The 13113-nt window shown below is 36.3% G+C and overlaps 1 protein-coding gene across 1 annotated transcript in view; it reads right to left on the bottom strand.

The window, feature by feature from the left end:
• UBE3C (ubiquitin protein ligase E3C) overlaps positions 1-13113 on the bottom strand; it is a 70133-nt gene that overhangs the window by 13352 nt on the left and 43668 nt on the right. Inside the window, exons 18-19 of the mRNA XM_010394860.3 lie at positions 12794-13041; positions 41-253 (exon numbers count right to left, since the gene is read on the bottom strand). Of these exons, the coding sequence (XP_010393162.1) occupies positions 41-253; positions 12794-13041 (461 nt within the window). The remainder of the gene's footprint in view (positions 1-40; positions 254-12793; positions 13042-13113) is intronic.

Below are 13113 nucleotides of genomic sequence, written 5' to 3'. Positions count from 1 at the left end.
GTCATAGATAAAAGAAAAAAAATTTCAAAGCCATTCTTACCTGCGCTTCCCCAAGGTCATTATTTACCACGGTGAAGTTTAGTCCAAGTTCTTCCACATCCCCTTCATAGCTCTTGAGAAAAAGCAAATTTTTGTACATTTCTGGATCTAGTGAAGCTAAATGATGAATGTCAACATCAGCACTTGTCCCTAATAATTTTGAGAGGAAAAAACTAGCAAATGGCAGCTCCACCAGCATATTTTCATAAAGAGCCTGAAAAATAAAGCAATTAAAAATACATTAGATTTTATTGTTGCACATGCAGGAATTCCGAAGGCTATTGTCTATTTCTCAACTTTTGAGTAATTCCATTTCAATTTGGTGCCTGAGTAGGTTCTTCTGCCATGGAAATAGCTCAGATATTGCATAAATTTAAGAATATTCATCTAGAATTTGAAATGTGAATATTCTTGTGAAATACCAAGGTCCCAAATCTCACAAATTAATTATGTTGTGATTTAAAATGTAAGATCATTGCTTATCTGTCATTACTCTTCTTACCCAAACTGCACAGATTTTCAGGAAAAGCAAGGTTTGCTAAAGGACAACGCAACTGCACCAAGAATGTCTTAAAAAAAAAGTTAACATCTCTACTTCCATTAGCACCATCACAAGCAATGTCATTCCACTCATATCCATCACTACACATAGAACTTTCATCCCCCTCATGCCCTTAAAAATAACTCTGTAAAACCAGTACATTTTAAACTAATAAAACCTATCTCCTGCATGTTACAGATTCATTGCTGCACATTTTGGCTGAATTCTACTGCTCTAATGCCACAGGCAAAACATCATTTCCAAGACAAGAGTTTACCAGTTCTGACTGTATTACAGGTCCAATCCTTTCTATGCCTGACACTGCTACAGATGTCAAAAAATTACTGAACCAAACATGTACCTGACCCAAATTTGCAGCACTCATGAAAGATGTATTTTGACTGCAAACTCAAATTATCCTCAAGAATTTTCAAACTCGAGCAATACCATTCTACATTGATTTACTGTATGAGCACATTTCCACAAAGTGCAAAATATCTCTGCATTATTTTTCACAAAGTCAGTAACAACTTCTTGACTGGAAGAAAAAAGTACTTATGGTAACTTCAGAGCTATTCTGAATAAAGGACCCCTGCTTTAAAAAGACCCATTCCTAGCACATGCTGCCTTTCTCATTGTCCACTCTGTCTGCCACATCAGCATCTCTCTACTAGTGACAAGCAAATCTTTACAGATCATCAGTATCACTGCCAGGCTCATCAGGAAAGGCATCACCAACATAACATCATTGTAACGTCTTTGTTTCCTTTTAACTCTCCAAGAGCAGTATTTTGACATTACTTAATTCCTCCAGAATCTGCTGGAAACTTAGAAAAGGAATAACATTGAGGGGGAAAAAATAAACGGAAAAAAGAAGAATAAAGGTAGCTCTAATCACTCAATGATATTCCAACAAAGACGTTAAGAAAAATATACACAATTCCTTAAACTTTTGAAAGAACATTCTTCTATGAGGTGAGTTAGACCTTGCAAAAAAACCTGAGAATAACGAGTTCAAAGCCAAAGGGTGCATTATATTTAGAGCCATATGATTTATTCAAGGTGTAGAAGTCAAAATCCTCATTTGTATAGTTGACTTTAAAAGCAAACTAGAGGGATAAATCATTAATTTGCAATGTGTAAGGTCAGTGTTTGCTGTTCCTGCATTAGCAACAATAAAGCTATTGTAATTCCTTAAATATATCAAAGCTACCCGAATTTAAAATGGAATTCCATCTATGACTCATAAAATGTAAATGCAGAGGTGTAATTTTTTACACAAGGCAGGTTTAAGCCTTTAGAGCATTTAATATACAAGGACTAATAAATGATAGCACTAAAAACTATGATCACATCAGCTAAATGGATTATAAATTAAATTTCCATAATGTATGCAACTGAAATACAAATGTAGACATAAATCAAGGTATTTTCTAAACACAGGTTAATTACACAAATTCAAAACCTGTCTATTTTTTATGCAAAATAATCCACTTAGCATTTTTCAAACTGGTCTTAAGTCTTCACCACTTGCAACACTTGATCCTAGAAGCCTATCAATAATTCCTTGTCAGGAAAAAACAGCAATAGGTATATTGAAGAAACTTGTATGTTATTTTTCAAGTGTCTGTCTTTTATGAGTGTTTATTGCTAGAAATTGTGCCAAAATGATTTGAAATAAAAAGGATTAATTATGGTAGAAGCTTTTTAATATAAGTGAGTGCAGCTGCAATGCAATTAATGCAAATTGCGATGCTATCAGGAAAATAAATGTGAACAACATCACTGGCTATTTCTGTTTGCTGCCAAATAACTTCAGTAATTTACTACATTAAGAATCAATAAAAAAATAATGCATTTCAAATGCATCACTATTAATCTTCAGGTAGTTCCAAAGTGAACATTTATAACTTCATCTAAAAACTATATAAAGCATTTTTAAATAAACTAAATTGTGCAACTTGAGAATAACTTTAATTACTCCCCCTCTTAGCTAAGTGATTGCAATATTTAAAACAAAGTATTTTTGGAAAGAAGACAAACAGTAGTGCTTTAATTAGTTTGAAAGTCAAGCTATCCTAATAAAATTTAATAAAGAATGCACTAAAACTCTGGTGAATAAAGTCATTATAAACTTTGGGTTTGTTTCAAAGAGGTGAATTCCACCATTACAGCCCCAGCACTGTGCAGAGATGCAGTGAAATGCTGTGTACAACATGATTAAATAAATTGAAACTTTATTTTCTGGATTCCATCTAACTTTTCTGTTTCTCAGTCAGCATAAACTGATCAAACTACCTGTTGTTGCTGAAAACTGTGATTCCACACATTCCTGCCAGGGCGATGGACCCAATCACCTGCTGATTCCCTTGGGTTTGCTTGCAAGTAAAGCAATTGTACACTAGAGGCGTACAGGGTCATTACAACCTGAATAAGGTTCAAAATTTGCAGATTTGTGTTGTGCTTTGTTTGGGCTGTTGGATTTGGGGTTTGTAGGGTGGGTGAGTGTTGGTGGCCACAGCATGGACACTGAAGTTTCTTTCAAATCAGAGTAAGATCCAGCTCACAGCCATGGCTGAAACTGGGTGGGAATAGGAGCACCATTTGTTTCACCAGGAGCACAACTTTTGAGCTGCCAGCAGCCCATGGAAGCCCACCCTGATGGGGATTTTTCTGACTAAAGCTTATCTAATGGCCAAGAGGGAGACTTCCCTCATTCCTTCTTTTTCCATACCAAACTGCCTTGGGGAGCTCTAAGTTACCCTATTTCAAGCTTCGTTTTTTGCCTGTTTGAACTCTCTGAACTGGCTTTCTGCAACATCAACATAAGGGAGGCAGGAGCCCAGCATCAGTGACAGGCAAGGGAACGATGACCACCTCTTACAGAGGAAACCAGCTGTCAGATTCATCAGCTGCAGTATGAAGCTGCATCATTAGAGTGTACTTATGTATGTACTTTAATACAACATAAGGCCATGCTCTCACACAGAACTTGTCCTCTTTCTTCCTCTCACAGCCAATGAGCAACAACATTGATGGAAGAAACTGGCTTGCTCTTGGAGAGAGATGTCTACTTCTGTTTGGCTAAATCAGAGCTTCCTGTTCATACACTGGTTCAGGAGATAAAAGCCAGCAAGTCTAACCAATATACATTTTAAAACTAATCTCTTCTCAAACTTCAAGTACTCTCACCCTTTGGCGAGTTCCCTTTAACTCTGCAGTAATCACCGATGGGACCGATCCCTTTCTACAGTGAGTTCTGACAGTTCCCATTCCCAGCTTTCCTGTCTGAGCTCCTCACTCCATCATCTCTACCCTGCAGTCCATAAACTGCAGCAGGCCTACATAAGGCAAAAAATCCACATGGGAAGGCATGAAAGGAGGGATTGGTGGTCACATACGGCATCAGACTTCTAGTTTCCAATGTACAGATGTAGGGGACAAAATAAACAACCTCAACAGAGCCTACATAGCTCTGCCTTCTTGAAAGGCTGGGATATTAACCCTCCAGTTGGACAGAAGTGCAATTTGCAGGTATAAGCATGGGGCAAGAAGCTGGTCTGAAGCAGAGACAGCGATGTTCACATCAAGGGCAATCCCACAAGCACTGTAACGCTCACAGGGTAACACATTCCCAAGTAGCTAAAAGGCTATGTCTGCTGAAAAGGCCAACCTGGATTTCCCAGCACTATTTCAAACTCTTGCAGGTTAGGGATTCTCTTTAGGTCAAGTTGACATCTCTAGATATCAAAAAAGTAACTTAAGTGCTTCTGAAATGACTAAAAAAATTTTCTATTTCAGTAACAAATTATTTTTAATACTCCCCAACCCAACGTTCTCCGAATTATGTCAAGCCTTTTCTATTTTCTGAAGAGATGGTTAAAATATGGGTTTTTTCTGGTTAAAAGGCCAAGAACAATTATTTCACTATGGAAAAAGTAGTATTCAGTAAAAGGAACTTCACACACCTCTCTCCCTCTTTGCGTGTGAATGCCTCCAGAACACATCAGAATATTAAAAACAACCAAAATAACAGGAAGCCTACTGTGCTTAATAGGTTTGCACTTCACATGCAGTCTAAAGTCTGTGGTTCCTCTTTTAAATAATCTCAGCTACCTGTGATTACAGTATAGTTCCACTGTAATTGATTGCAACAGGGACTGGCCTTTACTCAGTTCAGTGACACAGATCACAATGCAGGCATTTGAAGTGATGAAAAATATGATGTTCAGACACAAATATACTGAACACACTCACTAAACATCTGTGATGTGGAGGAAGAAGAAATAGTTTTTTAAGGCAAGCACGTTAGGCATGCAATTGGTAGAGGTAATGTAGTATGGAAGAAGGATCTGGTCTGGAAGGACAGCTGTACACAGTGACAATGGCAGAAGGATGACAGTTCTCTGGACAAGGAGGACTTTTCTTCTTTCAACAAAATAGGAATAATGCCTGACAGGGACTATAGATGGTAAACATCACGATACCATTTAAGTACTACATAGTCACACAAGGTATTGCTCAGGTATGATCCCAAGATTTAGGGAATTGCTCTTCAGTGAGAAAAGATTTCACACCATATTTTAAATATGGACAAAATGAAAGATATTAGAGTAATTTCAGCCAAATTAGCTGTACACAGTAGAGGTTACACTACGACGTGCTGAATTAGGTTCAAACTGTGTAAACAAATTCACAGATGAACTAATTAAACCTCTCTCACTGTGAGGCAGCTTTAGTGCCTTTACTTACACTTTCAGGTCTACAACTCTCTAATTTATTATTTCGACTAAAATCTCTCTTAAGAAAAATAATCCATCCTTGCTTCTACTTTCCATTAATCCTTTACAACCCAGAAGTGTATTTTAAAGCATAAACAATGCTAAAGTCATATCCCTAGAAAGATGCACAGCTTTTGGGATAAGGCACTAAATGACTGGGCTTAAATTCAGTTATTTCCATAATCAGCCCCCAAGACCATAACCCTTTCTATTTCAGTAATTTTATACAGTTACTATTAAATAATACTTAGCACTTACAGAGTGCAATAGATCTTCAAAGCTGTACAGAACCATTAATAAAAATGATCGAAAAATACCAAAACCATTAGAACTTCCTTCTACCTTATTATTTATATCCTAGAAATATCTCATCACACTCACGAAGCCTTTGGGGGCAGCAAAGCCTTTTCAACCCTAATGAAAAAGATTAAACTAAAAATTTAAGTTAAATTAAAATTAGCATGTACTTGCATTTTTGAAACATTTTTAGAGCTAACGTTTAGTAATCTCTAGATAAAATAATTTCTTAAAGATACGCTTAATAATGTGCTTTAAAGTGAGCGAACCCCAAATAATACTGCTTCTAACAGCAATATAGTAAAGTAAAATAAAATAAAATAAAATTCTCTCAGGTGTGTGTCAGAATGCAATGTGTCCTGTTACCTGGGAGCACTAAGCCACTGTTTCCAAGCCTCTGAGCAGCAGTAGATGTCTAGACGCATTTGTATCACCACAGTAATGGAGAATCTGGTGCATTATCTTCCCTGTATTAGTGTGAAAATTCATATCTCGCCTTTGTTCTGTCTTTTTAAAGAACAGGAGTCCAAAATTCAGCTTGATGCCTGTAATTAGGCTTCTGCGAGCTTTATTAATAGCCCTTGCTAATATAATCAGATTTTTAAATTATTTTTATTATATTTTTTTTTTTAGAAAAAGCCTTTTGTAAATTGGTTTTACTTCAGATTTCCCACTCAGTGGGAATTTGAAGGTCAGTAAGTACAAGTTTATAGAAGTTTCAGAGATTTGGGGCGGCAAGACTCAGGCATGAAGGACCTGCCTGTCACAGGTGCTGCAGCCAGTGCAAATCCCTGACATGGATCACAGGGGTTTGGCAGTACAGACCAAACTCCTAACTCATGAACACAGGACCAGAAAAATGTAAGGATCCATTCCCAAAGACTTCATTGGATCATATCAAGTGTAATGACCTTGAGTTAATTTTTCATTTAAAAATGGAAAGTCATAGTATTTTTATTCTAAGAATTAAGAGTGTATTTAGTTTAATTACAATTATGTTTATTACCAAAACAGAGTGCTTCAGAATTGCCAGCACTTGCAGAAAACTACCATTTCATCAGTTTGATAGTTTCTTTCTCATTTAATAGGAACAGTTATCTCAGTAACTTATGCCATAAATATGACACAAATTGCTATCAATGTAATTTGGAGGGTTTTGAGGGGTGAGAGAGGAAGCACTATAGATACCTGTGGATGTACTGAGTAACTGAGAGTTATCATTCATTACTGAAGTTCCAGTAAAGGCTTAATAGATTTTTCTTGTCTCAAATTTAAACATAATTTAAGAAGAACTGAAGATAAAAGGAAAACTTCTCCTCCTTATTAAAGTTTACTCTTCTGACATAAAATAAACACTTACTACTATATAACTAACCTCTGGATATGCTTCTAAGATAAATCTGTATTTTAATAGCAGTGAAACTAGTAATTTTTAAAGTTCAAAGAGAATTAAGAATTTCAGTAAATATTCCAAACCTAATTGATTGGAATGGATGTAGGTGTTCCCAACTGTGAAAAAAGATCAGGATACCATTACCACACACTCTTAACTGTTTATTTATTCCCTGTCTAGGAACCTGATTTAGAGGCAATAAAATGCAATCAGTACACAAACCAGAAGCAGGAATCATCTGCTAATGGAACTTTTAATTGAGAGTGACCACTGACATGAGGTAATTCTTTCCATGCAGAACTCCTTGCAGAGACCTCTATGCACTTTATCACGGTAAACAATCACTAACATATGCATTAAAGAAAATTTAAATACATTATGACCCAATAAATATCACAATCCATCAATAAACACTTTTCCTTCCTAAAGATTTAGAGTTAAAATACCAAGTTTCAGTAGTCTTTAGCGCTAGACATATATTTACAAGGCTACTACTAACATAGCTATTTGTAATCAAAAGATAATTGGTTTTGTTAAATGCACCAGTACACAAAGGAATTGTCAAGCTGAATAACTGTGTCAGAAAATAGATTCAGATTAGTTTACATCTGCATTCATAAATCATGAAATAACTTCCATAAGGTATCAATTCTGCTCTCTTAGGATTGTGTTTCCGCACTGTAAGTGTATAATTAAAGGACCATGCCACTTTCCATGGTAAATTCCTGTTTTGATTCCATATCAGATGATTCAGGATTTTCTGAGACAAACGATCATCAGCTAATTTGCTTTTAAGCAAAATGCTGAATCTACAAAATCATGGGGAAGGTAACTGAAATTAACAGAAGAAATCGAGCTTATACCAATCACCTCCTCTTTGCATCAGTACCACCAATCCCATTCCTACCTTTCCAGGTACTAGCAGTACCAATTGTGGCTGCAGCACAAATCAATTAAGGGTGTACTGACTTATCCAAGCTACAGCGGATCTAATTAAGTGGCCAATAAGAAAAGGGAAAGGGCAGCCTAAAAATCAGAAGGATAAAACCCCCACCCTTCAACAGTCAGAGTGGCAAGGCAATGCTTGACACACCATCCTTCCAAATAATCAAGTATATGAAACTCCGTTCTCATTGTACAGTTCTCTTGCTTTGTTTGCTCTCTACAAGCTTTTGGTGCACAAACGACACTCACGTATCTTATCAGAAACGTTTCCTTGAATGTTTTAACTCCATATGTGCTGCTAGTTTATAATTTAAGAGTTTAGGATCTGATGCAGATCTTGCTGTGAAAGGACTCCCCTAATTCCATACTTCTTAGATAAAGCCCAAGGATGATTAAGAACTACTTTAGTTTTTCTGCAGAATGGATTCTACAGACACTGCTCATCTTAGAATTGCACCTTCCAGACAGGCACAATATCTCACACAAAAAATGATCTCTCACAGCTCTGTTCAAAGTTACAAACAGTAACCATAAGGCACACTACTCTAAGATACAGAAAAATAACCTAATCAATAATTAGGTCCCACATTTACTTGCAGTGTAATAAAATCTGTATTTGATCTACTATTACTCTTCTAAAGATTCTTTTTACGCAAGAACTTATTTTATAACTTTTTTCAATTATATATATTTAACAACATTTAGATATGTGCAAAGAACAGTCTGTTCGATCTTAAATCAGTGAACTACAAAAACTCATAAGAAAATAAACAACTTTGACTTTCATCAGTATAATATCCACAAGTCCAGGCAAATTACTGACCTCCTATATACCACTAAATATTAACGAGCAAAGAACTAAACCTAGATTGTATCCACCACCAAAATAATGCTAAAATTTAAAATGAACACATTAGTTTTTCTCAATTCTTGCTGCTTCTTCTATCAAAGTTCTTTATTTGGTTCCACAAAGGAAGGACTCAGTTCAAAACATCTCAAAAGACATTTTGTTCTCCATATTGCTTTCCCAATCATTTAAGACAAAAGTTGGCTTTTGGCAAAACAAATCTAAATCTTTTCAGAAAACCTTAGTGTCTTCCAAGAACTGCAGGTTCTATTGCTTAGAAAAGGGGACTTATTATATTTCAAAAATAGATGTTCTTCAGCAACATGAACGTGTGACTCACAAGTTCTATTCAATATTCTGGAATAAGAGAGGTGGAGATGGTAGAATTCAGTAAATTCAAAGACACTGAGTGTACTATACAAAAATCTCCAGTGGCAGAGTCACTCTGTTTAACATGCAAAGACAGTCACTGCAAAACAAAATAAATGCAAGAACTAGCAGGTTTATGTCAAAAGGGAAGAAGAGGAAACCATAAAAATTATCATACTAATCTATCTATGGATTTCCTGCCATATTCTTAAACTAATGCTGATACTTCATGGAATTTAAGTAAATTATCCTAAGAATTAGCAGCTTGATGTCAAAGAATTCCAAATGTAAATAATGTCCTTTCCCACAACATCTGTCACAGTAAGATCATTGAATAAAAGCAAATGTAAACGGGAAATGGAGAAATATGGCATATACTAGACCGAGTTTAGGTCAGAACATGGTGAAGTTCAGATTTTAATTCTCCATCACTGTTCTACCAAGCACTGTTTCTGCTGAAATGGTTAACCAGTGTTTCTCTCTTTTCAGGTTTGGAGCAGACCACTCAAGAATCAGCATGGAGAAAATCCTCATTTAATATGCTCAGGTGTTGCTTCCAAATTTCCTTGCTTTGTTGCTTCTTGGCAGTCTGTCAAAAAAGTACCTTTTGTGTTTTCCTGGGTCAATTCCACTACACTGCCAAACCTGCAGCAGGAGAGTCTGCACGTGGGGAGACTTTTAGTGCAGCCAGAACAACAATTACTGCATGTGGAAAGGAAGTGGAACCAAACCAGGTGCCTGCCCACAGCCCAAAACCACCTACTGAGAGAGCAAAAGGATCATGGCATCCAGACCATCCATCCTTCCGGGACACCACATGAGACAAGAAGACTTTACTTTCCAGAGAGGACAACAAAGAGGATTTGGGGTTAGAGCTCCTCTACCTGAATGTTCCTGACAGCCCAGGACACCCTTGGCTCTCAAGCAAGGCCTGGGACTCAGAGAACCCCAGCTGTGCATGCAGTGGGCAACACCGAGAGGTTCAAGTTTCCAACCCCTCCGGCAATGGCAAACTCTTACCAAGGGTGTGCCCAGCAAGTGAGCTTTAACTTCTAAGGAAGAGAAAGGAAAATGCTTAAAAGGTACCAGTGCTAAGGTAATATTTACATTTCAGAGTAAAGTCACTGACAGCTGAGAAATGTAAACTTTGGAAGTGTTTGAGTAGCTGCTGTTTAAGCAAACTCATTTCTGCTTTTTTTTTAAAGGATGATTTCAGACAACACATGCAATTACATGATCACACAATATTATTTCTACAAGACCTTTTGCTCATCCAGTGACTACAAAACTTGCATGAACAAGCTGTGCATTTTGTACACAGATTTTCATTTCTTAATTAACTAGAAAAATACACCCAAAAGTCATTAATTTATCCAGGATTAAAATTATTTACATTTTCAGATACACCATTTTTCAAGATAAGCTTTAAATTTTCAGATGTTTCTGGTTCTGAACTGACCAATTAACAAAGAAGATGCCAAGCTGTTAGAAACTTCCTAATGAGAAGAAAAACTGAATTAGGTGTAACTTTATGGTGCTGAAAGTTAAATGCATTTGGTATTAGTACGAAGTGGTTACCAAGAGACAGAGAATTTCTATAAATTATTATATTTTAATGTATTTGTTTTCTGATAACATTGAAGCTTCTTACGTGAGAGTTTTTGGTGGCAGCACTCTTTACATACTGGTTTCCACAAATAAGAAATTGCTGTGGATGCGTGATTGCTTCCTTTGCATTATATCTATTTTGTTTGCAAAGGGGCTTTTAATAATCCACTATTGCTCTCAAATAGCCCTGTGCAAAGCATAAAAAGGACACATTTTTGGAAACGGATGAGTGGGTATTCAATAACCTAACCAAGATCACAATACTGGCAGGTTTTGAACAGTATGGTCGTGCCTTATCTTTCTATTTAATTCATCAAGTCTCTAAATGCGCTACTAAAAATGTGTCTGTGCACCTGGGCAAGGGTAATTATTAAGTAGCACCGTCAATTCTTACCTTATCTAAACATACTGCAAATACAAAAACAGTTTATGCTTTCAAAATATTAAATAGTAGATTCTCTGATTTTAAAAAGACAAAAGTAAAACTCTACCTGTAGCTCTCTGTGAGATAGAACACATTTTGCAACTTCTGTCTCTATGCTAAGATTTGAAATTCAATTACAGAAGGCAATGTGTTGTTTTGACAGAGGAAACTAAAGACTCCAAATTACAATCTTTTTCTTTTAAATAATGTTTCAAACTTCCCCTGACAGTTGAGCCCTGCCTCCTTCCAAGATATACACAAAACATTTTTGTGGTGCAGTAACTTCCTTAACAATACCACAAGTATTTGCTTTCCCACTCCAAAAATCTATACATGCAGAAAGAAAATGAAGCTTGGATATGTAGTATCAGACACAATTACAAACTATTGTATTAGTACTGAATCCATCTCCACTCTGAGTGTGAGAACATCACTCAAAGATTATTTATTGAAATGGCTGATTTGTAATTTCCGTTCTCTAAGAAGTTTGGATATGGCAGTAGCCAGGATCCATTAGCAGGAGATTTGCTTACAGAGAGGCAGTTTTATCTAAATCAGTTGACTGGCAACTCCCAAGCACAGCACTGTTTCAACAATTCAAGTTTGCCAACAACATCCCTTGAAACCACTTCCAGCTACACTACAAAGACATCCAACCACAATTCAAATCTCACTGCAAGGCAGCAGGATTTTAGCCTCCAAAATACTGCAGGCACTTAAATGAGACTTTTATATCTTAAATACCTTCAGTATTAGACAGCTCAGTAACAATTAATACTTTCTTTTTCTGAAATTGAATTTGTATTCCAAACTTTGTTTCACAATTATTAGCTTTATAAAAATTATTTCAAGCGCTCAGAATGAAATAGCCTCAGTATTAAACCTGACCATAAAAGAAAATTGAATGTAATTAATGTTTGTAATGGTTTCTCTCTTTTTTCTTCCCCCTTCATTTTTCATCTAGCTCAACAAGCATCTATTAGCCTTTGAACATTCATATCACCAAATTATCAAGCACTAAAACTCAAGAAATACGTAAAATGTACAAAACCCCAAACAGAATACGTGAAAATTAATTTGCACGTGGCTCTTAAGTAAGGTAAATGCTGATGGCAAATTTTACATGCTGGCCAGAATTGTATACCTCCTACAACTAGAAACTGTTTAAAACATCCATTTCATGTATTCCAAATGATGGAAATGTAACTGCAGTCATATTCCAAAAAAGCTCCAGGTTGAAAATCACAATAAGCAGAGCAGGTCTAGTGGCTTCAACCAACTTAACCTTAAGCACGAGGATATACACAGAACCAAACATGCAAACTTTGCTCAACTGTCAGTCAGGATATCGCAAATTTCCTGTACTTCCCAAGTGTACAATTTATTAAAATCAACCAGAAATGTAGCTGATCTGTAGTAATAACATTCAGACCCAACATCTGAAAGCTTTTTTCTCTTAAGCCTAGAAAACCCCCTCCTAATTAGAAAAAAACATAACTGAATAATTTCAGTACTGCTATAGCTTTCTATTACCCAACACTGTTTTTACCTTTCCAAGCATTCTTCCAAGGAAGTAGTAATGTCGTGCATACGAGTCTCCAACGAGCATCTGTGCAGCAGGGTTAGGGTAAAGTAGTCCCTCATTGGTGGTCTTAAAAAACCCCTGGTTAGGGTTAAATCCTGATTTGAGAAGTTCATTCAGAAATTCTCTGAAAATTCCACCACCATCAATACCAGCTTCATCAAGACCATGTGCATTAAGCAAGTGAACACGAATGCGCTTTTTTAGGTCAGGTTCTGCAGAGAAAGGAGAGAGACAAACTCAAATGCAACTGTCTGCATCAGTTTTGTATGGATAAAACCACATGT

The sequence above is a fragment of the Corvus cornix genome, chromosome 2 (genome assembly GCF_000738735.6).
Source record: "Corvus cornix cornix isolate S_Up_H32 chromosome 2, ASM73873v5, whole genome shotgun sequence".
NCBI lineage: Eukaryota > Metazoa > Chordata > Aves > Passeriformes > Corvidae > Corvus > Corvus cornix.
Note: the sequence above shows the minus strand (reverse complement) of the source record. Positions and strands in the feature narration are given on the sequence as shown.